Below are 24,431 nucleotides of genomic sequence, written 5' to 3'. Positions count from 1 at the left end.
GTGCATTGTAAGGAGTGCTAGCTGCAGTTCAGTTAAAGATGGCTGCCTTCACTGGACCCAAGCGTGCAAGTTGTGTGTTTTGGCTTCAAGAATCGAAGTCAATGACAACAGTTCAGCATAATTTCCGTTGTTGTTGTTGTTGTGGTCTTCAGTCCTGAGACTGGTTTGATGCAGCTCTCCATGCTAATCTATCCTGTGCAAGCTTCTTCATCTCCCAGTACCTACTGCAACCTACATCCTTCTGAATCTGCTTAGTGTATAATTTCTGTACCAAGTACATTATAGACCCTCCTAGTAGGCCTACAATTTTTGAGTGGCATAAATGTTTTATAGAAACAGGGTGCTTGATAAGACATGGGAAAAATTCAGGTTGTCTAAGCACATCTGACGTCGTCATTGAGTGAGTGAGACAACGTTTTTCCAACAGCCCTATGAAATCAACCCGGCATGCATCTCACAAACTGTAAACTCCACATATGATAGTTCGGCATGTGCTGAGAAACCATTTGCATTTGAAACCATACAGATTGATGATCGTTCAAGCAATAAAAGACACTAATAAAATTGCTCTCAAGAACTTGTTTGCGGATATTGTTAATCGATTACATGAGAATGAACATTTCTTGGACAAACTCATCTTTTCTGATGAGTTAACTTTTCACTTAAGTTGCAAGATTAGCACACAACTGTACAATTTGGAGCAGTGAAAATCCACATCAAACATTGCAACAGGCTCGTGATAGCCCTAAACTGAACACTTTTTGTGAACTGAGCAAGAACAAAGTGTATAACCCTTTTCTTTTCCATGAGAGAAACATCAGTGGGATAGTGTACCTGGATATGTTACAACAATTTTTGATTGACAAGGATGGCCAAGAATGAAATGTTCACTTCGTGCAAGATGGTGCACCACCCCATTACCTGGCTGTCCGGAATTTTCTCAGTGACTGTTTTCCAGGTCAATGCATTGGCCATGATGTGCCAATTGCATGGCCCCCACTTTCCCCAGACCTGACAACATTCGGTTTTTGTATGAGGATTCATCAAGGATATCATGTTTCTACCTCCTTTGTCAGCTTCTTTACCTGAACTTAGAGCAAGAAGTTATGCTGCCAATGACAAGGTACACCTGCAATGCTACAGTAAGGTTGGGAAGAAATTGACTTCTGATGGGAAGTGTGCAGGGTAACACAAGCAACATCTGTAGTTTAGGGTAAAAAAACATGATGTGTTTCGCTACAAAGTAACACTAAACCCAGGTTTATGTCTTCTTTCAATAAATTTATACGAATTTTCAAAGTTGTAAAGTCCTTTTTGAAACACCCTGTATATGTTTTTTTACTTACAAGCCTCCATATATTAAGAAATGATCAAATATGTTTATAATTGAGTGGATTGTTTAGATAACTCATTAAAGTATTCTGTTTAATGTGTTCCTTCCATATGCCAGGAATGTGTCTTCTAAAGTAGGCAAATTGCTTAGGAAGAATAGTATCAATGTCATCATCTGTCCACCATCAAAGAGCAGGGCCTTAGTGGGATCTATTGAAGATGATTTGCTATTGAGGAAGACGCGTGTTTATAAAATTCCCTGTGAGTGTGGCTCTGCATATATGGGTCAGACGACACGAACAGTTCAGCAACGCTGTGTAGAACACGAAAGACACATTAATCTGCGGCAACCTTTAAAATCAGCAGTGGCAGAACATTGCATTTCCATGGGATATTCAATGGCATACAATAATACAAAAATTTTAGTACCAGTTTCCAGCTTCTGGGACTCTGCAACTAAAGAATCCGTGGAAATACATCTTGCCGATAATTTAATGAATTGTGAGAATCGCTTTCAGATTGATAAAAATTGGAATCCTATTATTAAAATTATGCAGTCACAATGGAATTGGCATGCTCAGTCAATACTCAGCGATTAGTTTGTCCTTACTTCACTACTGAGGGCAGCACACGCAACTTGGGTGCCTTGCGCATGCCACCTCGTAAGACGTGCCGTAAACTGCCAATACGATTTGCATGCATGGTATATACTATAAATACCATGACTGCATCAAGTCTCTTCAGTACTTCGTGCACTCACTTGAGGATGGCCAGACGTCTCTGGGACAAAAATCATGGCAGAACGTTGATGGGATCTGGCTGCGAACCCGAAAATTACTGGAAGGCACCGAAATCATGACTGTCATGTTGTACAGCATGCTCTGCAACAGGATATTGTGTATGCACCCTCTGCCTATTCCAATTCATCCTGAAGTGATAACTGTGTGGTACTCATACTGCTCTAAAAGGCTGAACAGTGTTTATTTTTGCATGCCTACCACCCAGGACAATATTATGGAAATGGAAGAGGATGTAGATGAAGACGAAATGGGAGATAAGATACTGCGTGAGGAGTTTGACAGAGCACTGGAAGACCTGAATCGGAACAAGGCCCCCGGAGTAGACAACATTCCATTAGAACTACTGACGGCCTTGGGAGAGCCAGTCATGACAAAACTCTACCAGCTGTATGAGACAGGTGAAATACCCTCAGACTTCAAGAAGAATATAATAATTCCAATCCCAAAGAAAGCAGGTGCTGACAGATGTGAAAATTACCGAAGTATCAGTTTAATTTGTCACAGCTGCAAAATGCTAATGCGAATTCTTTACAGACGAATGAAAAAAGTGGTATATGCGGACCTCGGGGAGGATCAGTTTGGATTCCGTAGAAATGTTGGAACACGTGAGGCGATACTGACCTTACGACTTATCTTAGAAGAAAGATTAAGAAAAGGCAAACCTACGTTTCTAGCATTTGTAGACTTAGAGAAAGCTTTTGACAATGTTGACTGGAATACTCTCTTTCAAATTCTGAAGGTGGCAGGGGTAAAATACAGGGAGCAAAAGGCTATTTACAATTTGTACAGAAACCAGATGGCAATTATAAGAGTCGAGGGACATGAAAGGGAAGCAGTGGTTGGGAAAGGAGTGAGACAGGGTTGTAGCCTCTCCCCGATGTTATTCAATCTGTATATTGAGCAAGCAGTAAAGGAAACAAAAGAAATATTTGGAGTAGGTATTAAAATTCATGGAGAAGAAGTAAAAACTTTGAGGTTCGCCGATGACATTGTAATTCTGTCAGAGACGGGGCAAAGGACTTGGAAGAGCAGTTGAACGGAATGGACAGTGTCTTGAAAGGAGGATATAAGATGAACATCAACAAAAGCAAAACGAGGATAATGGAATGTAGTCAAATTAAATCGGGTGATGCTGAGGGAATTAGATTAGGAAATGAGACACTTAAAGTAGTTTTGCTATTTAGGAAGTAAAATAACCGATGATGGTCGAAGTAGAGAGGATATAAAATGTAGACTGGCAATGGCAAGGAAAGCGTTTCTGAAGAAGAGAAAGTTGTTAACATCGAATATAGATTTATGTATCAGGAAGTCGTTTCTGATAGTATTTGTTTGGAGTGTAGCCATGTATGGAAGTGAAACATGGACGATAACTAGTTTGGACAAGAAGAGAATAGAAGCTTTTGAAATGTGGTGCTACCGAAGAATGCTGAAGATAAGGTGGATAGATCACGTAACTAATGAGGAGGTATTGAGTAGAATTGGGGAGAAGAGAAGTTTGTGGCACAACTTGACTAGAAGAAGGGATCGGTTGGTAGGACATGTTTTGAGGCATCAGGGGATCACAAATTTAGCATTGGAGGGCAGCGTGGAGGGTAAAAATCGTAGAAGGAGACCAAGAGATGAAAACACTAAGCAGATTCAGAAGGATGTAGGTTGCAGTAGGTACTGGGAGATGAAGAAGCTTGCACAGGATAGAGTAGCATGGAGAGCTGCATCAAACCAGTCTCAGGACTGAAGACAACAACAACAACAACAACAACCACCATTCAGTTATCAATCAGGATGAATGGACGTAGGCATAGGGTGTATAAAGGCAACACATGATATCCTGTTGCAAAGCATGCTGTACAGCATGACAGTCATGTTTTTGGTACCTGTTTCACCACACTTGCCATCTGGATTCTACCCTCAAGACACAATTTTCTCAGAACTCTGTAAATGGGAAGTAGCACTACAACATGTCATTGGTTCTCGCCACCCACCTGGCCTTAATTTATGTTAAGTCTTTCCATCACAGCTTTTTTTCACAATAACTACTCCTTTCTTCACACCATTTTAGTTTTCTACCTCTTCCATTTTTTGACTCATCTATTTTTTGCCATCCCACTCCCACCTTTGTTACATACAATTCACTTAACTTTTCACTCTTATTAACTCATGCATGATGTTCTAGTAGTAATCTTTGTCTTGCATATTACCCTGTCTTCCACGTTTAAGCTCTCAGGTTTTCAAATCTCATCTGGTGCAGTCCCAAACAATTGGTCTTTCCTTCTCAGCCCGTGTGTAAGTCTCCCTTGACCCGGGGCTCTGGGGGACTTTTCTGAACTATTCCCCTTTCCTTAAACCTCTCCAGTCCTTTTCCTTCACCTGCTGTCTTCCTTCCACTTCAACTCTTCTGCCAGAAGAAGAAGCCACTGGTTCCGAAAGCTTGTAGAAGTTAAATTCTGTGTGTGTGTGTGTGTGTGTGTGTGTGTGTGTGTGTGTGTGTGTGTGTGTTTTCCCCTGCCACCACCTGGTGAGTAGATGTTTTGTCTATCCATTTTCATTGTATTGATTACACTATATTGATTATTTTTGTTGTTATAATTATTTATTTAGTTTTTATGGTGACCCAGCTCTGATCAATATAGGAAGTCGTGACTATCAGTACTCCAAACAATATTCTGCACACAGTAAAGAAGCCTGCTTTCACTAACTCGAAGTGAAATAGCAGCCTGAAAGTGAAGCATTTAGGGCGTGCTGCTGGATTAGACAGAGATCAGTGATCATCGTGGTCTATAGTTAAGCACGTTTGTTTCAGTTGAAGGGGTGAAAGCAGTGAACGGTGGTTCCTGTGTTTTTGATCTTGGCCACAACTCAAGTTTCCAAAAATGTTAGATAATGTTCAGATCTTTTTGGGTAGGCCACTCCAAAGATTCCACTTCACTTTCTTCAAAGCAAGAAGCTGCTGGAAAAAGTATTATTACACATATGACAATGTACTGTTTACCTCAACTGCAGATAAAGTTGAACATTAAATGGAAGGGCTTAATAGAGCGACTTTGAAACAAGTCATTAAAATATAGGACAATACGCCTCAGGTGATAACTAACCCAGTGAAATGAAAATTGCACAAATCAACATTGAATTTATATAATCAGTTGACGAGCTCCTGGTGTTTAGAACAGGTGAAGGTGTCTGGATGGAAGGAAATAGAAATAAACAGAAGAGTAAAAGTGGTCTGAAATGCTTTTAGAAAATTAAATAGGGTTTTTAGCATTAACCTTATGATGTGCATAAATAGGAAACCTTACAGTGTACATTATCAGTTTTCGCTTATGGCACCGAGACATGGAGATTTAATGTGAAAACCATTTAAAATTTATAGGTTGCTCAGTTAACAGTGGAAAAATGCAAATTGAAATTGCTAGGACAGAAGGAGACCAAATAAATTGCTCAGGAAACATTCTCCTTTCGTTTCTTGATAATTTCCTTATCAGTCTTCAGAACAGTCTATATGTTTATATTAGAGTTGCAGCAATTTGTAGATTACCTTGTTAATCGTGGCAGTGAGCCACCGTTAAGGTTTTCACTCTCAACCTTGGCACATAACACACAAACCATTTCTATCAGCTGACCTCATACAGTGGTACCCTAGCCAAGAGAATGACATCGAACTTTTTCACATATAACGTTCAAAAAGCTTGCTTCAGACATGGTTCAGCACCACACAAGTAAAGCAAAAATTCCGGCAATAAAAAAATAAATAAATAAAAACAAAGAAAACAGAATCACAGGGTGCAATGAATAATCATACGGAAAGACAAGCTGTCTGAAACAGAAGCAAGTGAGAAGTGGTTTGGTGGTGGGGTTAATGTATAATGGGCATTCAAAAAGAAACGAGCCGGAGGAATATTTACAGAAACTAGTACCTGTATGTTAGAAGTATTGACCCTGGCTGTTGAGACACTTGTCCCACTGTGACACAAGGTAGCGAATGGCTGGCTCATAAAATTCCCGGGGCTGTGGTATTAACCACTTCTGCAAGCACAGCTGGAAGTCGGTGTCCAAGGTGAATCATTTGCCACCACTCGTGCCAGGAACGCATTCCCTTCCTGAGTAAAGTGCTGCAGATGAGCAAGACAGTGGGCCATTCGACATGCTTCCTGGTGTGGTTGAAGACCAGGGGGCACCCTGTGGGCACACACTTTGCACATGTGCATTTGCTCCTTTATGATGGTGTGAACACTACCGACACTCAACCCGACCATGCCGGCTGCGGCTTTCACTGTCAATCAGCGGTCCTGGGTAATGAGTGCTCCAGATTGTGCATCATTGGCTAATGACACCCATCCTTCCCGCAAGCGCTTGTGCCGTGCCTTGACCCTTGCAAGGGACATGTAGTATTCGCCATACACTTGTGACATTCGTGGATGGATGTCCATTCCTCCTACTCCTTCCCCTGTCAGAAAATGAACAACACCTCTTTGCTCTTCTTTTGATGCCTCTATGTCACTGTTTGCAATGTGGCTGGCAGCATTGGACAATTGATGCATGCTGCTGCTAGCTGTGTATATTCGAGAGATGTGCACGCATGCCCTCTAGTGACGGGCTGTGGACGTCCACACTCTGGTAGGAACCAAACCTCGTTACACACGCCACTATATTACCCTCCTGTCACTGGTTTGTGCATTCCATTTCTTTTTGAAGGCCCCGTATAATTATTAAACGTGGTGGTTATTGCGGCTACACGTCTCGTGGGAATGGCAGAATGCTTGTTGTGTCTCCCCCTTGGGCCTCACTTCACTACTGGATATATAGCTGCCAGTTCTAAAGTGATTTGACCAGATGTGTGGAATTTGTCTGCAGCCTTCATGTAAGTATTTAAGATGTAATCTCCACGTAACAGCTGTAAATATTTTTATTCATTGTGATTACAGTTTCAGGTGTTGCTCATTTGTAAGCAGGAATCACAAATGGCGGACATTCAAAACTGCAATAGCAATACATAATAGCTTTGGCAGTTTTAAGTGGAAACTACTATATTTAAGAAAAAAAGTAACAAAATGAGTGGCGTGTTCGGATTAGGGGTTTGAGCAGTGTTACAGTATGAACTGTGAAGTTATCTCATTTGAAAATTATTATCCAAATAACTCCCCATTTCCTGTTGCAGGTGACATCTATTCCTATTTTTGTTTTGTTTTCTCCTTTATTGAAATTAAAGCTGAAGTTAATTTTTGGGAAATATTTTAACATTTTTAATGCTTTTTGAGAAGTTGGCAAGAAAATGACTTTTTGCATGAATATCTCTCTTTTGTGCAGTTGGACAGTTGAGTGGTCCACCTCCTCCAATAATGGGTGTGCCACCACCACACTTGAACCAGCAGATGATTCAGTCACAGCAGCAGCAGCAGCATATGTTGTCACAACAGCAGCAACCTCCACCAACATCACAACCACAGCAGCAACAACCACATCCACAGCCTCATTTACCACCAGTTCAAGTGCAACTTCCTCCACCTGGCCTACATATTCCGACACATCAAGGTCCACTTGTCCCGCCCCAACAGCATACCACGCAGCAGCAGCAGCAGCAGCAGCAACATCTACAGGTATGATTTTGTTGTGTTGCATAAAAGAAGATAATCATTTCATGGATAGAGAGCAGAAAGTAGAGTGAAAGTTTTGTTATTTATACAAGATAAAATTCATTTGTACTCACTTTCATTGCTTCCCTATAAAGTGGAATCCAGATTATCTTATCTAGTAAACATCACATTTACACTTAGGTGTAGTTTACATGGAGATACTATGTTGTGAAACTTAAGTTTCAAACCTCCTGGTTGGAAAAAATATGTAAAATTAGGGATATACATATATAAAGGATTGGTGTGAACAGTTAACACTAGCTTTCAAGCTCTTGCTCTTTTTATAGTACACACACACACACACACACACACACACACACACACACACACACACATTCCGTTTAAAACTGTCCGTCAGCATTTCAGTAAATGTGTGTAACATGAAGTGTGGGTCACTGACAAACTGGTTGGTTTATGGACAGTTACGGTATGCACAAGTGCTTGATGGATGTTTATTATAGTCATTGTGAGAATAAAGTGTGATTAATTGTTGTATTTGAGACAGTTCTTCGTAATATTAACATTGAAGGATTCATGATGTCAGTATTACCAAGAAAAATATATCCTGGAACAAATAATATAATTGATAAAGATCCCTGCCTGCAATTTGAAAATGCTGTATATGCTCAGACGTCAGCAGGAAGTGATTCTGAAGATACTGATGAAATAGGAAGCTTCAGTAAAAGCACAGGTGTCCAAATACAGAAGTTACCAAAAGAAATAATAGCAAAAATACAAAATTCAGAATTTAATATGTTTGAAGTGAAGAGCTTTGTGGCTGAAAGATGGAGGAAAGAAACTTCCAAAGTAAATAGCATCACAAATATCTGAAAAAAAGATGGCCAGTGATGGAGTTTGGAATGTGTTATGGATACTGTTGAGATAACTGAATTTTCACTTGCCGAAATAAGTGCAATACAATCTGCAGTTTCAGTTCCAGTCCTAATGCTTCTTGCATTCAGTATGTTAATTCCATAATGCACTTAAACTCTGTTAAGAAGATGCATGAAGTGTTCTGTTATCATTCTTCGATTTACAAAGCAGTTTCTGAGTCTTCCACAGTTGTTCTTTCAACAAGGTCATGGAACACCAGAGCTGATGTCTTCTCTTCAACCATTCATGAAACCAAATATCTTCGTTCCTTCTCTTTTCTTCAGATTTAAACAAACATGAACTCTATGCCACTACTAATCTGGCCATCCAATTTTCATTTCTAATAATGACAATAATGCTTCAAAACTTATAAAATGTGGAAACTGTAGTGTACTGATATTTCTGTGTTGACAGCCATTTATGGAACTACTTGTGCAACACTGCTTTCAAGAAATGAGTATCATAACATAGTGTCTCCATGTAATTAATAGAGGTTTTGGTAATTAATAGAGTGCCATAATTTACATATACTGTTGCTACTATATGGTGAATTTTATGGCCGAAGCATTTGCAACCAAAGAGACTGGGGAGATAAGGGAGCACACTTACATCAATTTCTCATTATCATACATTTTGTTTTTAACTTTCTACATAACTAAAAGCTAATTTAGGTAGTTTTTATTGAAAGGAGTATCGAAAAACTTAATGTATGTTGTTGTTCTCCCCACATTTTAAAAACCATTTTTTTTTATCTTTATGAAATTAGAGAGTTAAACCTAAGAAATTGTGACTGTAGGTCTCAGTAAGAGAGAGCTATACGAATCGCAATACATGAGGGGTGACTGCTGTACTTGAAGCTGTGACATGATATGTTACTAAAGTACTCCAAATTACTGCTATATGATTTAAAAGATATCATATCTTCTATTAAAACAACTGTAGCATTTTATGTATCTTCCTATCATTTATTTTGCTGTGCTAATTGTCTTTTTCTACAATTGTGGTATTGGATATTAGTGATTTCACAAGGAAAGTATTTGGGCTCGAACAAACACATTTACTCCACAACTTCCACTCTCCCTTAAAAGTCCCTTATTGCATGGGTGATATCAGCAAACCTCTGCAGTCGTCCATTAGAGGCTGCTGAATATACCCTGCTGAATTCGACCTTCGCCTGCTGCCACACCAGTTGAGACCAGTAGAGGATGCTCTGTATAATTAAAGTTGCGATTTGTGAAGTTATATATGTGGTGAAGTATCAGATGGTCAGCAACTGGTAATCAACCCTGCTAATGTACTGCAGTTGGCTGACATTACGATGAACTCTTCATTGTGAAGATGGTATTGATGTGGAAGATGAATTATTTACATGTTTTTTGGTATATGTTATAGTGCAAAATTATTACCACTCAGTAGAAACTGTTGTACACTAACTCACAATTATGATGCTATTGACAATGATGACAAACATTTCACTGCAAGCACTAGTGATATGGCAAGTTCAAGAAGGAGCTGTGGAAGCAGTGACAATGAATTCCATCCTTATCCTGACAAGAAATTTAAACTCTTAAACATTTTCTTGATGTTTAATGACAACACACTAGACAATGTATAAGATGATTACCATGTCAGAGTTCCAACATATATGACAAACTCGTGCAAAAGATACCCTAAACTGAAGGTTAAAAGCAATATTAAAAGAGTACTAGGCTAAGAGACAAAGAAAAGAGACATGAATACAGTTTCCAAGGGATGTATTACGCTGCAGTTCAGTATCGTCAAGCAGCATGTAATGGCAAAAAGGTAAGGATAATGAAGAAAATGGTGATTCAAAGAACTCAAGCATTTGTTGCTGAAGCCAATGCACACATCATGACATAAAACATTCAAATGGGTTCTTTATGGAACTGTGACCAGGGTCAGTTCAACTGTGAGCTGTATTTCGAAAGAAGGCTATCCATGAAGAGAGAGAGAGAGAGAGAGAGAGAGAGAGAGAGAGAGAGAGAGAGAGACTATTTCGATGTTGCAGTCAGTTAACAGTGCAACACAAAGCTACATTATCAGTGTTGCTATATCAGTGGCTGGACAATCAGCAGATGAACTCTGTATATGCTTCCTAGAACAAAATGGAAAGCTTGGACCCTGTATGTCAAGGGAGATAGGTGAACGATGCATTCCAAATGTCTTTATAGATGTGTATGTGGGAAGATGATGAAAGAACATCTTAAGATGTTTGCATTTATTGTTAAGATATCTGCATTGTGTGTGGTTTCTACAGTGACATCTGCTATGATATCTAGTGTGTGTTTGCAGAATCTTGGAGAAATAAATCACTCATCAGCACATTTAGAGGTACATAATGGTCCTATAACCAAAATTTCACATAGATATGTTCATGCAAAAACAAATACTTTCCTTGTTAGTGAATTCTTAATGTATGTAGGACTGACACTATCATAGCATTGTGTTAGTGAAATGTTTTGGTGGTGATGGTAAGCTTTAACAGCAACACAGCCCTGTAACTTGCTTTCATCAAGGCCCTGTTCAACATGTGGAATTTGTGAATTTTTAAATGTTTGCCATTTCAGATACTGTAAGCTGGAGAAAGATGCTAAAAGCAGTTAGTGCTTTTGTTTTTATTAATATAATTATTATTTCTAATAGCTATACTACTACTACTACTACTACTACTACAACTACAACTACAACAACAACTACTACTACTACTACTACTAATAATAATAATAATAATCTGGCAGTGAAGGTGCTCATAATCCAGGAATTTAGGCGTCTGATTTGTTTTGATTTGTATGTGCCATGCTACTTCATAATTAATGCATGCTCTGATTCAAGTTCAAGAAACAGTATCTTTGCTTATTATTATTTTTTGTGAATTTTCACGTTTTCCATATCTCATAATTTTCATCAGTAAAAATACTTATAATGTTTGAATACAAAGTTTTGTAATTTAGTGCAGCTGATATGATGCTGGTGGGGGTGAGGAGATCAAGATGGCATGGTAAAGGTTATGAAATAGCTGCTGAAGTGTGACATGTCAAGCTCAGTAGCGTACTCTGCCATTAGGCATTTAATTACACAGTTAAGAGATGGTCGTTTGTTGTGGAACTGGTGTGGACTGGTATAGGCTGTACTGAGTGGTTCCTTAGGACTGGTCTTATACCTTCATTTTCCACTAGGGTGTGTCTTATGTATCACTGTGTGCTAGGAGGATGTATTTTAGAGAGCCATGTTTCATAATTCATAAGTAATTATTTTAGTTCAAAATACATCTTTGTGGTCATATAATTTCATAAGATTTGCATATGTGCTTTGTGTTATAATTGTCGTCCCTATTTTGGTGTCTCACAGGAGACATATGCTAATGTCTCAGGTTTTCCTATTGGATTGTGCCGATAGAGGTGTCATAGTACAGTTTTAATATAATACATTGTCACAGACATCACCACCAACCTCAGCCTGCTTATTGCCTGGGCCATAATGCACCATACTGAATTCACAGCCAGTGCAGAACTTCTGATATGAACAAACTAGATGAGCATTGGACATCACAAACTAAATTTCAGTCATATTTGTTTGTACTTAATTAAGATCAAACTTTGACAGTATTTTTATCATTGTCTTTATCCTACTTTACATCTAGAATTTTACACCACCAGTTACTTTATGATTGACAGAAGAGGGTGGGTACAGTTACTACTCACCATGTTTTCTATTCTGTTCATGGATGCTGCATGGGAAGGCTGATTGTCTATATTCTTTGGTGCACTGTCTAATGTTTCCAGTTTTGTTGCTCTGGTTCATACATGATATGTGTTTTGAGGAAGTATACACTCCTCAGAATTTGTAGAGAAACTCTTTTCTGTATGTAGTTTGATATGTGACAAGTATTAAAATGTGGCTCATATTAGTGTTTTTGTAAGCTACTACTTGCGTATATAATCCAAACTTCCTAAGAATCCTTAAAAAAGTTATACCTGTGTCCCCCCCTCCATTTCCTGCCAGAATGTGGTTGTTACTTTTCTGAATTGCTGTCATTTGGAGTTAGTATGCAGATCACTTATTCTTTAAAAAAAATTGTGGGGACTTCTTTCTACGGACATATCTTAGTTGCCAAGTGTTGCTCCAAGTGCTAATTGTTTGCAAATATGGTTAAATTCCTCTTTGCAAAATTGGTTAAATTCCTCAACTGTGTTGTGACCATACCTCAATAAATGGCAGTATTGGTTGTACACAACATTTTATCTGGCATTTGTTTTATATATAAGTGTGTATATGTGATAAACAGCAACAGTCCAAAACTCCACATCCTTGAGGTTTATCTGATGGTACATTTGTGTCCAGTGATTTCTTATAATCTATATCCTTCTTCCATTTATTTGCCTGATTAGATATATGTCCTGTGAATGAACAGGCCTTCATAAAATTGAAAAGCCCACCATACATATTATTTGCCAGATGTATAGACTTATGAATAAGAGAAATACAAAAATGCATCTGCCCAAACTATCTTGTGTTTATGTAGATGTTTTAGTTTAGTTCCAGCTGTGCAGTTGATTATTTCATTTAAGTTTTTCATCTTTGCATTTATTAGGTGGTTAATCTGAGAAACCTATAGTTGGTTAAGTGTATCATTTGCATGATTTGTGTCAAAATTATATGGGACAAGACAGTCTATAGGCTGTATATACATTGTGTGTGTGTGTGTGTGTGTGTGTGTGTGTGTGTGTGTGTGTGTGAGAGAGAGAGAGAGAGAGAGAGAGAGAGAGAGAGAGAGAGATTGGAGATTATCTGGTGACTATTTCCAGATTGTTAAATTTAATGGAAATGAACATATGAGCCTTTGCCATCACTAATGTTGCAAGTGAAGCACAAATTTAACAATGAATTAAAGCTTTCTCAATCACACATGCTACCAGTATTTAATATAATGTTCATTTATTGACCAGGAGTAATTTTTCAGAAGAAATAATATTAGATAATTTTTAAAATTTGCTGTGCTACCTGTCAGACATTTTCTGTTACCACAAATGATTTTTGTGGCTGCATATCTGAGCCACTGATGTGTAGTAATGAATAATAATAATAATAATAATAATAATAATAATAATAATAATAATCCTGTTTTCTTCTAGTGTTGTAGCTGTGGATATTATTATTCTTGCCAAAATGTGATACACTTTCTTTATGACAGATTGAAGTACCATATAATTATGTTGTGAACATTCAGTTAGCATACTTAACGCCTTGGAAGAGGTCCCTGCAAGATGACTGAATGAACAACACTCATGATTCTTACAGCTTAATGTCATGCAGCCACTACTTTCTGCCTAAGTGATGAGTTACACCAAAAAATTATGCTATCTGTGAGAGCAAAATTTGTGAAGTAAGTGTTTGAGAAGCCCCTTAACATATTCCTACTAGTTCAAGGGGCTAGTCAGCTTTCTGAGAGCCTTTGGGAAAAGATACACATTATTGGCAATTTCTATTGTTTACACTCTTCTAACTGAATTATTTATAACTCTTGTGTTAAACTCTGAGGATGTGTATTAAATGGAAGGTCATTCGAAAATGTAATGGATAGCAATGTACATAAAACTGAAACCATTTGGGCTTCATTCATAACTTGTATCTAATGACTAAGATTTTTCCCCTTCTAGAATTATGTGGATCATTAAACAAAATTGTTTCCATTCTTTTTGCTAAATATGATTCAAATCACTTGTTTATAACATAAATTCCATAAAACTTTAGCTTGTTAGAGTTCTCAGTGAAAGTCTTGTAAAGTAAAATTTGGAATCTTGCAGTCACTCCTTTTTGTAACAAACAACAAAATAGATGAGTTCAGTCTGCTGACTGGTTTGATATAATTTCTGGTTTGATATAATTTATCAAAGCTTTATGGAGCTGTTTCATAGTCTCAGATATCAAAACTCAAAAATTTATTGCACAATGCTCCTCTCTTTTTGGCTCTAAATGTAATTTTGCAAATCACATTATAGTGTGTGGAGGAGGTTTCTTTGTATATCACTGTAACTTTCCCCCTTTCTTGTTCCAGTTGCAAATGGTGAATGAGAGGAAGTAGTTTTAATAGATTTCCATGTGTGCTCAGTTCTCATTTAGTGAGATTATACATAGGAAGTCGACTCTTCTATATACATATGCACTCCACTTTTAATAGTATACCATATTGTGACAAACAACACGTCTCTTGTGGTGACTGCCACTGGAGTTGGTTGAGCATCTCAGTGATTCCTTTGCACTTAATAAATAAACAACATATAGCAGAGATGCTGAGTCACAGAAAAGCACAAAGTCTGGGAGCTGGAGCCAGACTGGAACAGCAGCGTATTGTGGGGGAGAGAACCAAATGGGGATAAGGAGGAGACTGGGTCAAGGAGGGGGAGGGATAGCAAGGTAGGGGTGGTCAACGGTAAAGTGCTGCAGGAAGTGTGCAGGGATGAGGTGGAGAGTACGGCAGTTATGTGCAGCCTGGAGGGTGGGGGGGTAGTGGAAAAGGAGATAAGTAAAACGTCTGGGTGTGTTGGTAAAATAGAGGGCTGTGTAGTGGTGGAATGGGAATAGGGAAGGGGCTAGATGGGTAAGGACAATGACTAATGGAGGTTGAGGCCAGGAGGGTTACGGGGACGTAGGATTTATTGCAGGGAGAGTTCTCACCCATGCAATTCAGAAGTGTTGGGTTGGTAGGAACGATACAGCTGTTACAGGCTATGAAACAGTCACCAAAATGAAGGACATCATGTTTGGCATTGTGCTCAGCAACAGGATGGTGCACTTGTTTCTTGGCCACAGTTTGCCAGTGGCCATTCATGTGGACAGACAGCTTGTTGGTTGTCACGCTGACATAGAGTGTAGCATTGTAGTTGCTGCTTAGCTTGTAGATCACATGATTAGTTTCACAGGTAGCCCTGCCTTTGAAGGGGGAATGGTGATGTTTGTGATTGGACTGGAGTAGGTGGTCTGGTGGGAGGATGTATTGGACCAAGTCTTGCATCTAGGTCTATTACAGGGATACGAGCCATGAGGTACCATATTTACTCGAATCTAAGCTGCACTTTTTTCCGGTTTTTGTAATCGAAAAAACCGCCAACGGCTTAGAATCGAGTGCAAAGTAAGCAGAAGTTTGAAAAATGTTGGTCGGTGCCGCCACAACTAAGTTCCGCCGTCGAATATATGTAGCGCTACACAGGAGCATGCTTTGCAGGCACAAAGATAAATACTGGCCCCTAAACCTCTGCGTTAGTAAATAAATTAAAAAAAAAAAAAAAGGTGGAAGATGAGCTTTTTTCTCAGCCCCGAGTTTCGACTACTGCAGTTTCATACATTATCCAACGAAATAAATACAAATTCCGTATTGTTCATCTTTGAATGTAGCAGCATTTCAATGTACTATGAAAAACCGACTGTTTGAGATGTTTGTCAATATGGTCAACTCTACGTTCTGAATTTTTTCCTACCTGTGAGAAGAGATGGTTGCTAATAGGAACTTTTATGTATTGTGAATCATATGCAGTATTCTCTTCACCATAAGAATAATACAAATATAAACATTTTGCCATGTATTGTTTCGTGTTTGATGCTATCTCATTTAAATCCTGTCTGCCTAATAAACTACGAAACTAGAGTGAGACAACAGCAAATGCGGAAGAATATACATATCATGTCATGTTTATATTCATATTATTCTTATGCCTAATAGTGGTAAAGTCAGAAATGAAGCACGGAAATTGACTAGATTTTTAAATCTAAGATGACTCTAATTACTGTGTAGAATGTAATGTACTAAAGATGTGTCTGCTAAGATATTCAAACGGAGAAAAATGTTTGCTAATCTCTCGTTCAGAACATCTATCATACGCAGTCTATTATTTGGTTCTTGTTGATCATTATTGAAGAAAGCAGCAGTGTAAGTAATAAGAAATAGCAGTCTCTTGCCATTGTTTCGCTAATGAGACGATTCCTCTCTTTTGTTTTTTAATTGTAGGCGGCAGGCGTGCACAAAAGGTTGTAAATACACATTATCAGAATGCAACAAACAATGCATTAACAGTACAGTAATGCATTTTCATCTTAGAGTAACGTAAACACCTATAACAAAGAGAACGGCACTTATCAAATCAAAGAAAAATAAGCAATCAATTCAAACCAGTCGAAGCACGTGAAAAAGGAAGGCAAGCCTTATAAATACGGACGGAGCACCTGACACATAGCAATGGCTACCTGGTAAAGCTTAACTGCTAAGCATTCGACCTAAATTGTGTCTCATATTACAATGGACCAACTTTGTTTCGATTTGGAGGTGCGGCCTAAAACTTTTCTCTCCCCTTGAACTTTGAGTCTCAAATTTCAGGTGCGGCTTAGATTCGGGAAATTTCTTTTTTCATCGATTTCAAGTCTCATTTCTCTGGTGCGGCTTAGATTCGAGTGCGGCTTAGATTCGAGAAAATATGGTACTGGGTTGGGAGCCGGGGTTGTGTAGGGATGGACCAGACCATTGCATAAGTTCAGTGGGCGGCGGAATATCACTGTGGGAGGGGTGGGAAGGATACTGGGTAGGACATTTCTAAGTTCAGGGCAAATGAGAGGTATTCAAAATCATGGCGGAGAATGTAATTCAGTTGCTTCAGTCCTGGGTGGTACTAAGTCACCGTGACTGGACGGTGGGACTCTGGGAGATGGATGACTGGAGATACGGCACATTCGATATTTTTTGTACAAGGTTGTGAGGGCAATTAGTATCTGTAAAGGCCTCAGTGAGACCCTCCATATGTTCTGAGAGGGACTGCTCATCTCTGCAGATGTGATGGCCACAGGTGGCTAGACTGTATGGAAGGGACTTCTTGGTATGGAATGCATGGCTCCTATCAAAGTGGACGTATTGTTGGCGGTTGGTATCTTTCCTATTGACAGAGGTACTGATGTAGCCATCTTTTTTGAGATGGAGGTCAACATCAAGGAAGGTGGTTTGATGTGTTGAGTAGGACCAGGTGAAGCGAATCGGGGAGAAGGTGTTGAGGTTCTGCAGGAATGTGGATAGGGTGTCCTCATCCTCAATCCAGATCATGAAGATGACATCAGTGAATCTGAACCAGGTGAGGGGTTTAGGATTCTGGTTGTCTAGGAAGGATTCCTGTAGATGGTGCATGAGTAGATTGGCTTAAGACGGTGCCATGCGGGTGCCCACAGCCGTACCTCGGCTTTGTTTGTAGATTATTATTATCATATGCATCAATTATAGTAATACACATTTAGCAAAAAAATAAAAAAAAATGAACATGTGAAATTCTATAGAGTACACAAGTTTTAAAACAGCTCAGTTTACACTTGGATATTGATGGACTCGATCCAGTGGAGTGCCTCGTGGGATGCTTGATGGGGCTTCTCAGTGCCACCAGGGAAGCGTCTGATTGGACATTCATTCACGATGTGGCTCATTGTTTGGGTGTCACCACAGTCACACACACTGTCACTTGAAAAGCCCCACTTGTGCATGTTGTATTTGCACCTTTGCTCTTCAGTCCGATATCTGTTTAACTGCACCCACATCTCCCAGTTCCAGGCTTCCACCAAACAAGGAACTGTTGGATTGCATACAAGTTAGTTGTTTCGGGTTCTTGTAGTTTGCCACTCACGTTTCAACTCTGTGTCCTGGTCGAATCCTGTGGATAACATTTGGACTCCCATTTCATATGCTGGTGTCCTAGATTTGAGGCGTTTCCTGGGCAGTGATAGCAAATCATCATCAAGAGGGATCGAGTTGTTTTCAGAAACTTGCTGACAGAGGTTGTAAAGAGCATCCTTTCGTCGGAGGTCTGGTGGACAGATGTTTGAAAGCACTGGTAGCCAGCAAGTAGGTGTAGTCCGGACTGTACCGCTAATTACTCTCATAACTTAGTTCAGTTGTGCGTCTACTTTCACTATGTGGGCGCTTCGGAACCAAACTGGTGCAGAGTATTCTGCTGCAGAGCGTATCAGTGCAAGGAATGCTCCTCGGAGGACTGATGTGGTAGCTCCCCATGTACTGCCTGCCAGCTTTCTCACTAGGTTCACTCGTGTTTGTATCTTCTTGACCAAGTTGGAAAGGTGTTTTTTGTATGTTAAAGTTCCATCCAAAGTGACTCCCAGGTATTTTGGGTTTTCATTTTATCTGACTGTGCCAAGAGGGCCGAACTGTGGACTGATCTTTGTTGATGAAAGGCGATTAGAGAGGTGGAACAAGCTTACCTTGGTTTTAGAACTATTTGGTCTCAGTCGCCACGTCTCAAAATAATCATAAAGTTTAGTAAGGCTGTTAGGTGTTCTTCACATTCAGAAAGGTCTTCACTCTGATATGAAATTGCCAGGTCATCTGCATATTGAAATTTTCGGCAGGTCAGCTGTGTAGGGGTTGAATAACACTGGAGCAAGAACAGAGCCCTGAAATAATCTGTCATTGAGTACATGCCATCTGCTTTTCTCTTTTCCTTGATGTACTTTAAACCGCCTATTGCTTAACATGTTACTTAAGAGGTTGCCTAGAGTTTTGCAAGGAACTGTGGATAATCCCTTCAAAGGAGAAGTAATTGTGGATGAGAATATAGTTAGTCATGGAGACTAGGAAGGAGGTGGTTGATTTGGAATCCTTTGGGCATTGGAAAGGTAGTGTTTGATAGCTGTAAGGCCATGGATTAGGAATGTTGGTGTAAAGAGAGGTCGCATCAATAGTGATGAGCAAGGGACCATGTGGTAAAGGAACAGAAACTGTGGAGAGTCAGTAGAGTAAATGATTGGTATCTTCTGTACAGGAGGGTAGGGTGTTGGTAATAGGCTGAAGGTGTTGGTCTATGAGGGCAGAAATATCTCAGTAGGGGCACAGTAGCTGTCCACAATGGAGCAACCTGGGTGGTTGGGTTTCTGGACTTTAGGAGGCATGTAGAAGGTTGGAGTGCCGGAAGTCCATCTCTCTCCTCACCACTACTACTCCCCGTACTCCTATCTTCTGTATGCTCCCCAAAGTCCATAAACCCAGCCACCCAGGACACCCTGTTTTGGCTGGGTACTCTGTCCCCACGGACAGAATCTCTGTTCTTCCTTTTCGCTACCTCTCCTCTCCCCTACTCTTCGTCTAACCTCACGACTGCACCTACCTACCCTACGCTCCACTTTGTCCCTGCACGCTCCCAGTCACACTTAACTGTCCCTGACTCCCAGTCTGCTATCCCTCGTCCTCCCCGCACTAGCCTCCTTCTTAACCCCACCCAGTTGTTTCTCCCATAATGTGCTGCTACTCGCAGTTTGACTGCACCTGCCAGAGACTGTCTCTCTGTGAATCAGCATCTCTGCTATATATGCTGAGTAGCAACTATCCTTTTCATTATATTGTTACATTCCATCCTGGAATAAACCTCTTTATAAGACACAGGTTCTTTGTGTGTTCACTGTTTCCTCCAAGAACAGTAGAAGCAGAATTATCTCACACTTTTTTCATTGTTTTGTTATCCATGATGTCATAATTAATTCAATGTTTTATCACCACTAACTTATTTTACTATTAAGTAAGTGTAAAGCATGTTGTTACTATTGCATACCTGAATTTATCATTGAGGGAACAGGTATTTTTTCCTTTGTGACTGCAAGTGAGGTTGTGATTGTTATATAGTTAGTGGAATACTGAATTTTGGGGTTCACACGTGTATAATTACATCTGAAATGGTGTGTTCAGTGAAACAAGTTCTCACTCAAAGTACAAGAATCTTCATATATTAAAAATTTGCAAACTGTAAACCATTGAATGGACAGTGTTTAGTCAGGACACTAGAACTGCGGGAAATATGATACCAGTTGAACAGCATGTCATTGACAAATTTGGATTGAAGTTTTACCTCAAAATTCTAACATTTTTGCTCCACCCGAAACAGGCCATGAAGGCCCAACAGTACTGACCGGCCGCCGTGTTGTTCTCAGCCCACAGGCATCACTGGATGCGGAGATGGAGGGTCATGTGGTCAGCACACCGCTCTCCCAGCTGTATATCAGTTTATGAGACAGGAGCTGCTACTTCTCAGTAAAGTAGCTTCTCAGTTTGCCTCACAAGGGCTGAGTGCACCTCGCTTGCCAACAGTGTTTGGCAGGCCAGGTGGTCACCCAGCCAATTGCTAGCCCAGCCTGACAGTGCTTAACTTTGATGATTCACTGGAACCGATGTTACCACTGCGGCAAGGCCATTGGCTCTATCACTTTTAGATTACTGTTGTGGTTGACAAAGTTGCATGCCTGCCCAGAAATGTGACCTAGTGTGTGAGTTCCTCACTTTTCTTCATTTATTTAACTTGTTTTGTTTCTAAACACTGGAATAAATTATGAAATCTCACTTTGAGGAGGTAATCGGCACTTTAGTTGCCTATTTATAAATCCTTTGCTCTACAACGTCCATGCTATACATTTGAGTTTTATAAAAGGTAACAGTTTATGTTTCCATCTTTCCTTTTTCACTCGCTAGTACTTAAAGATGTAGTGTGTTGAGCATAATGGCATTGTTACTCTTCTTTCTGTGGTATTCTTTCAAGATGATTTTGGCTTATCAGTCTTTTTCAGGATGTTGTAGGAATGTAAGACAGAATTGTTCTTCATGCAGTTGGGCTTCTTGGCAAATATTGTTCATTGTTTCCACTAAGGACATTTTCTTCTGTTGAAGTTTCTTGGCAAACTGAAAGGCTGTGGAAAAGTTGTGTGTTGTCTTGTTCATTCTTTGGTTTAGAAATGGCTCCATGAGGCGAACTATGACACAATTTCCATTGGCTGATTATTTTGTCTGTCTTCCTCCTCGATAAAGCATGGAAAGACATTTGAAATGTTCTTGGCTACCGTATTTTCAGCTATCTAAAACTTGAATCTATATTCATTGGGCTAGTTTGGGCTAAACTGGGTAAAGCAGCACTTTGCTTTTGGAAGTTACTGCTCATAAATTATAATATTTTCATCATGGCAGTAACAGCGGAGGCAATTTGTCCCCTACTTCATAAATAAGAATACTCTTACCAGCAGGGGTGCACTGAGCTGAGGATAACTTCTCAGTGAACTGATTGTATCTGACATGTGCACAGAATCTCTTTCTAGTCATTTTTACCTTTGATAAAATTAGCCTGTCATCTCTGCTATCACTATTTTTGATCGTTATCGTCATCATCCCAACAGGATAGTGGTGAAACTTGTCTTTGTTGTCACAAATATTTGGCTGTTTCTTCTGTATATGTTGCTATTTCTGGGGTTGTGGCTCTGGTGAGATCTAAGAACACAGACACCCCCACCCCACCCGCCTTCCTCCAATTCTATGCTGATGTTAGACATTCTGTCCACCCCTGTCTCAATGGCAGTGAGAACCAACAACTGGTACACCTCTATTGTTCCTGTCATACTCATCAAGAGCATCAACAGGTCGCTGCATGACATATGTAAGTACGCCACTGGCCCAAATCTACACTTTTAGCATCTGAATAAATGTATGCTATTGTTGGGTACTTGTCCATTTCATTTCTGAGTGCAAATGCATTCAGGCAAACTGCAGTTTAAACATGTTAGATGTTCATTAAAAAGCCAAGATACACAGTACGTTTTCCCATGTTTGGCAACATGTAATTTGTGCCCACTCACTACTCCCCTCCCTGCACACACATTGTAATTCACAGCCAAGCTAGTCGCTGTGCCCCTTCAATGATCTCTTATGCTGCATGTGAGCAACTTGGATGACAATATCTTCTAAGGTGTGGGTCATATACAGCAACAGCAACTAATCTATAAATAAAAGATCGCAATCACGCCTCAGTCCAATTTTCGAACTTTCATCCTGAGATGTAATTACGTCTGATGATAATATCTCAGTGGGTCTTTCCACTGAAATTGTTTCTTGCAATAATGGCAGTCAGTTTTAATGTGTTTTTTTTTTTCATTTTTTAGGTATTTTATTCTGGATTAATTTTCTTTCTTATTTCATGTGAATGTCATCATCTGGTTCTAATGCTGATTAAAAGCTAGTAACATTTTTCCCTGGTACTCTAATACATGAACAGTAACTGAAGTTATTATTTCGAACCTGTTAAGTAAATCGTTATATTTCCTACAAATGAATAAAATATCAACTTGGGTTGAGAATTAAGTAATAGTTTTTGAAGGAGAAGATTTTTGCCTTTGAACGTTACCTGTACTCAAAAAACAGCATAAACCTATGAATATGGTATCCATTTTATTGCAAACATGTTCAAATACAACAAAAGTTTGTAAGTTGATAGAATTTAATGGTATTTCCTCTGCTGTTTCACAAAATTACCAATTTTTAAGCAGAAAATTATATTGTTGTATTCGCTAGTTAATAGTTTCTTAAATACCCCTTGCATAAGCGCCACGAGTCAAATGTCACATGACTGTATGAGTCAGGTCAATATTGCATCGAGTGCTTTGGCATATCGGGAAATCTTGAGCCTATTTGAATGCAAGCATTGTTTGCTAACCCCCCCCCTCCCCTCCCCCCCCCCCCCCCCACCCACCTTTCAATATCGTTCAAAATAAATTTGTATGAAATCTTAATAGTCAAAGATTCATATGCAAATGTAAGACAACCACTACATTAATCTATTACACAATGTAAAAACGTTGATATCAGCAGAAATGGCTTAATCTGTGTATATAAGATGACCCAGTGGATTATCGGATGAAAAATTGGGGGGAGAGGGGGGGGGGGCTCATCTTATAATTGGGTAAATACAGTATATTGACGCAGAAGAAGCTGAGTAGCACCATAGTGTAATGGTTATGATACTAAACTGTTGCATGGAGGGTTGTGAGTTCAAAATTCACCTTCACTGTAAAATTTTAATTTCTATATTCGGTTCGAGTACATTCTAGAAGTATCCACAAATATCAAGAATCATTGTGCGGGAATGTTCTATAGCTGTACATATACTGTATGTGTTCTGGCCAGAGGCAGTTCACTCCGCTCTCTTGTATGTGCAAGTGCTAAATAAACCTTCGTTAAGTGAAGTTATTGTTTGTCATTCATCTAATTACACCTTCTTCTACTTGACATTATTCTGGTGGAGGCGCCAGGTATTGGAACTTGTGATAGACACATTATAGATGACACAGTGGTTCCCATCAGACCATGACAGAGACGCCATTTATGTGGCGAGAAACCCAAGTTCGAGCCATATTCAACAGATCGCAATCTATCGGAGACAGAAGAAGAGGACGTTACAATGACAGCAACTGTGTGTCACCACATGAGACATCCTTCCAGGTTCTCTGGTGACAGTGGCCAAGATCCAAACAAGTGGCTGAAGGCCTATGAGCATATAGCCAAATTTAACAAATGGGATGACACCGTGTGTTTGGCTAATGTATTTTTCTACTTGGAGGGCACTGCCAAGCAATGGTATGAGAACAACGAGTAGTAGTTCACAAGCTGGTAAGTATTCCAGGTGGAACTGCGCAAGTATTTCGGCGACACACAATGACAGAAGGGCAAGGCTGAAGATACATTTAAGTGCAGGGCACAGCGTCCAGGAGAAACTACAGCATCCTGCATTCAAGACGTCTTGGAGCTGTGTAAAATAATGGATAGTAAACTGAAGGAGGAAGACAAGGTTGCACATCCCATGAAGGGTGTTGCTGAGAACATGTATTAAGCCCTACTCCTGAAAGAAGTTTCGACAGCAGACGACTTCATAAAATTGTGCCAGTATATAGAGACAATGCATCAAAAAAGGATTACATGCAAGAAGTTTGAACG

At 39.6% G+C, this 24,431-nt stretch overlaps 1 protein-coding gene across 12 annotated transcripts in view; it reads left to right on the top strand.

Moving 5' to 3' along the window:
* The window catches only part of LOC126281946 (uncharacterized), a 282,662-nt gene that overhangs the window by 160,426 nt on the left and 97,805 nt on the right, over positions 1 to 24,431 (top strand). For all 12 annotated transcript variants that reach the window (XR_007551314.1, XM_049981296.1, XM_049981298.1 and 9 more), the window contains one exon: positions 7,434 to 7,723. Coding sequence is in view for 11 of the 12 variants with exons in the window: in XM_049981296.1 (XP_049837253.1) it covers positions 7,434 to 7,723 (290 nt within the window). In the remaining variant the exon portion in view is untranslated. The remainder of the gene's footprint in view (positions 1 to 7,433; positions 7,724 to 24,431) is intronic.

Source organism: Schistocerca gregaria, chromosome 7, assembly GCF_023897955.1.
Source record: "Schistocerca gregaria isolate iqSchGreg1 chromosome 7, iqSchGreg1.2, whole genome shotgun sequence".
Lineage (NCBI taxonomy): Eukaryota > Metazoa > Arthropoda > Insecta > Orthoptera > Acrididae > Schistocerca > Schistocerca gregaria.
The sequence above is the reverse complement of the archived record's forward strand: the minus strand, read 5'-3'. Positions and strand labels throughout refer to the sequence as shown.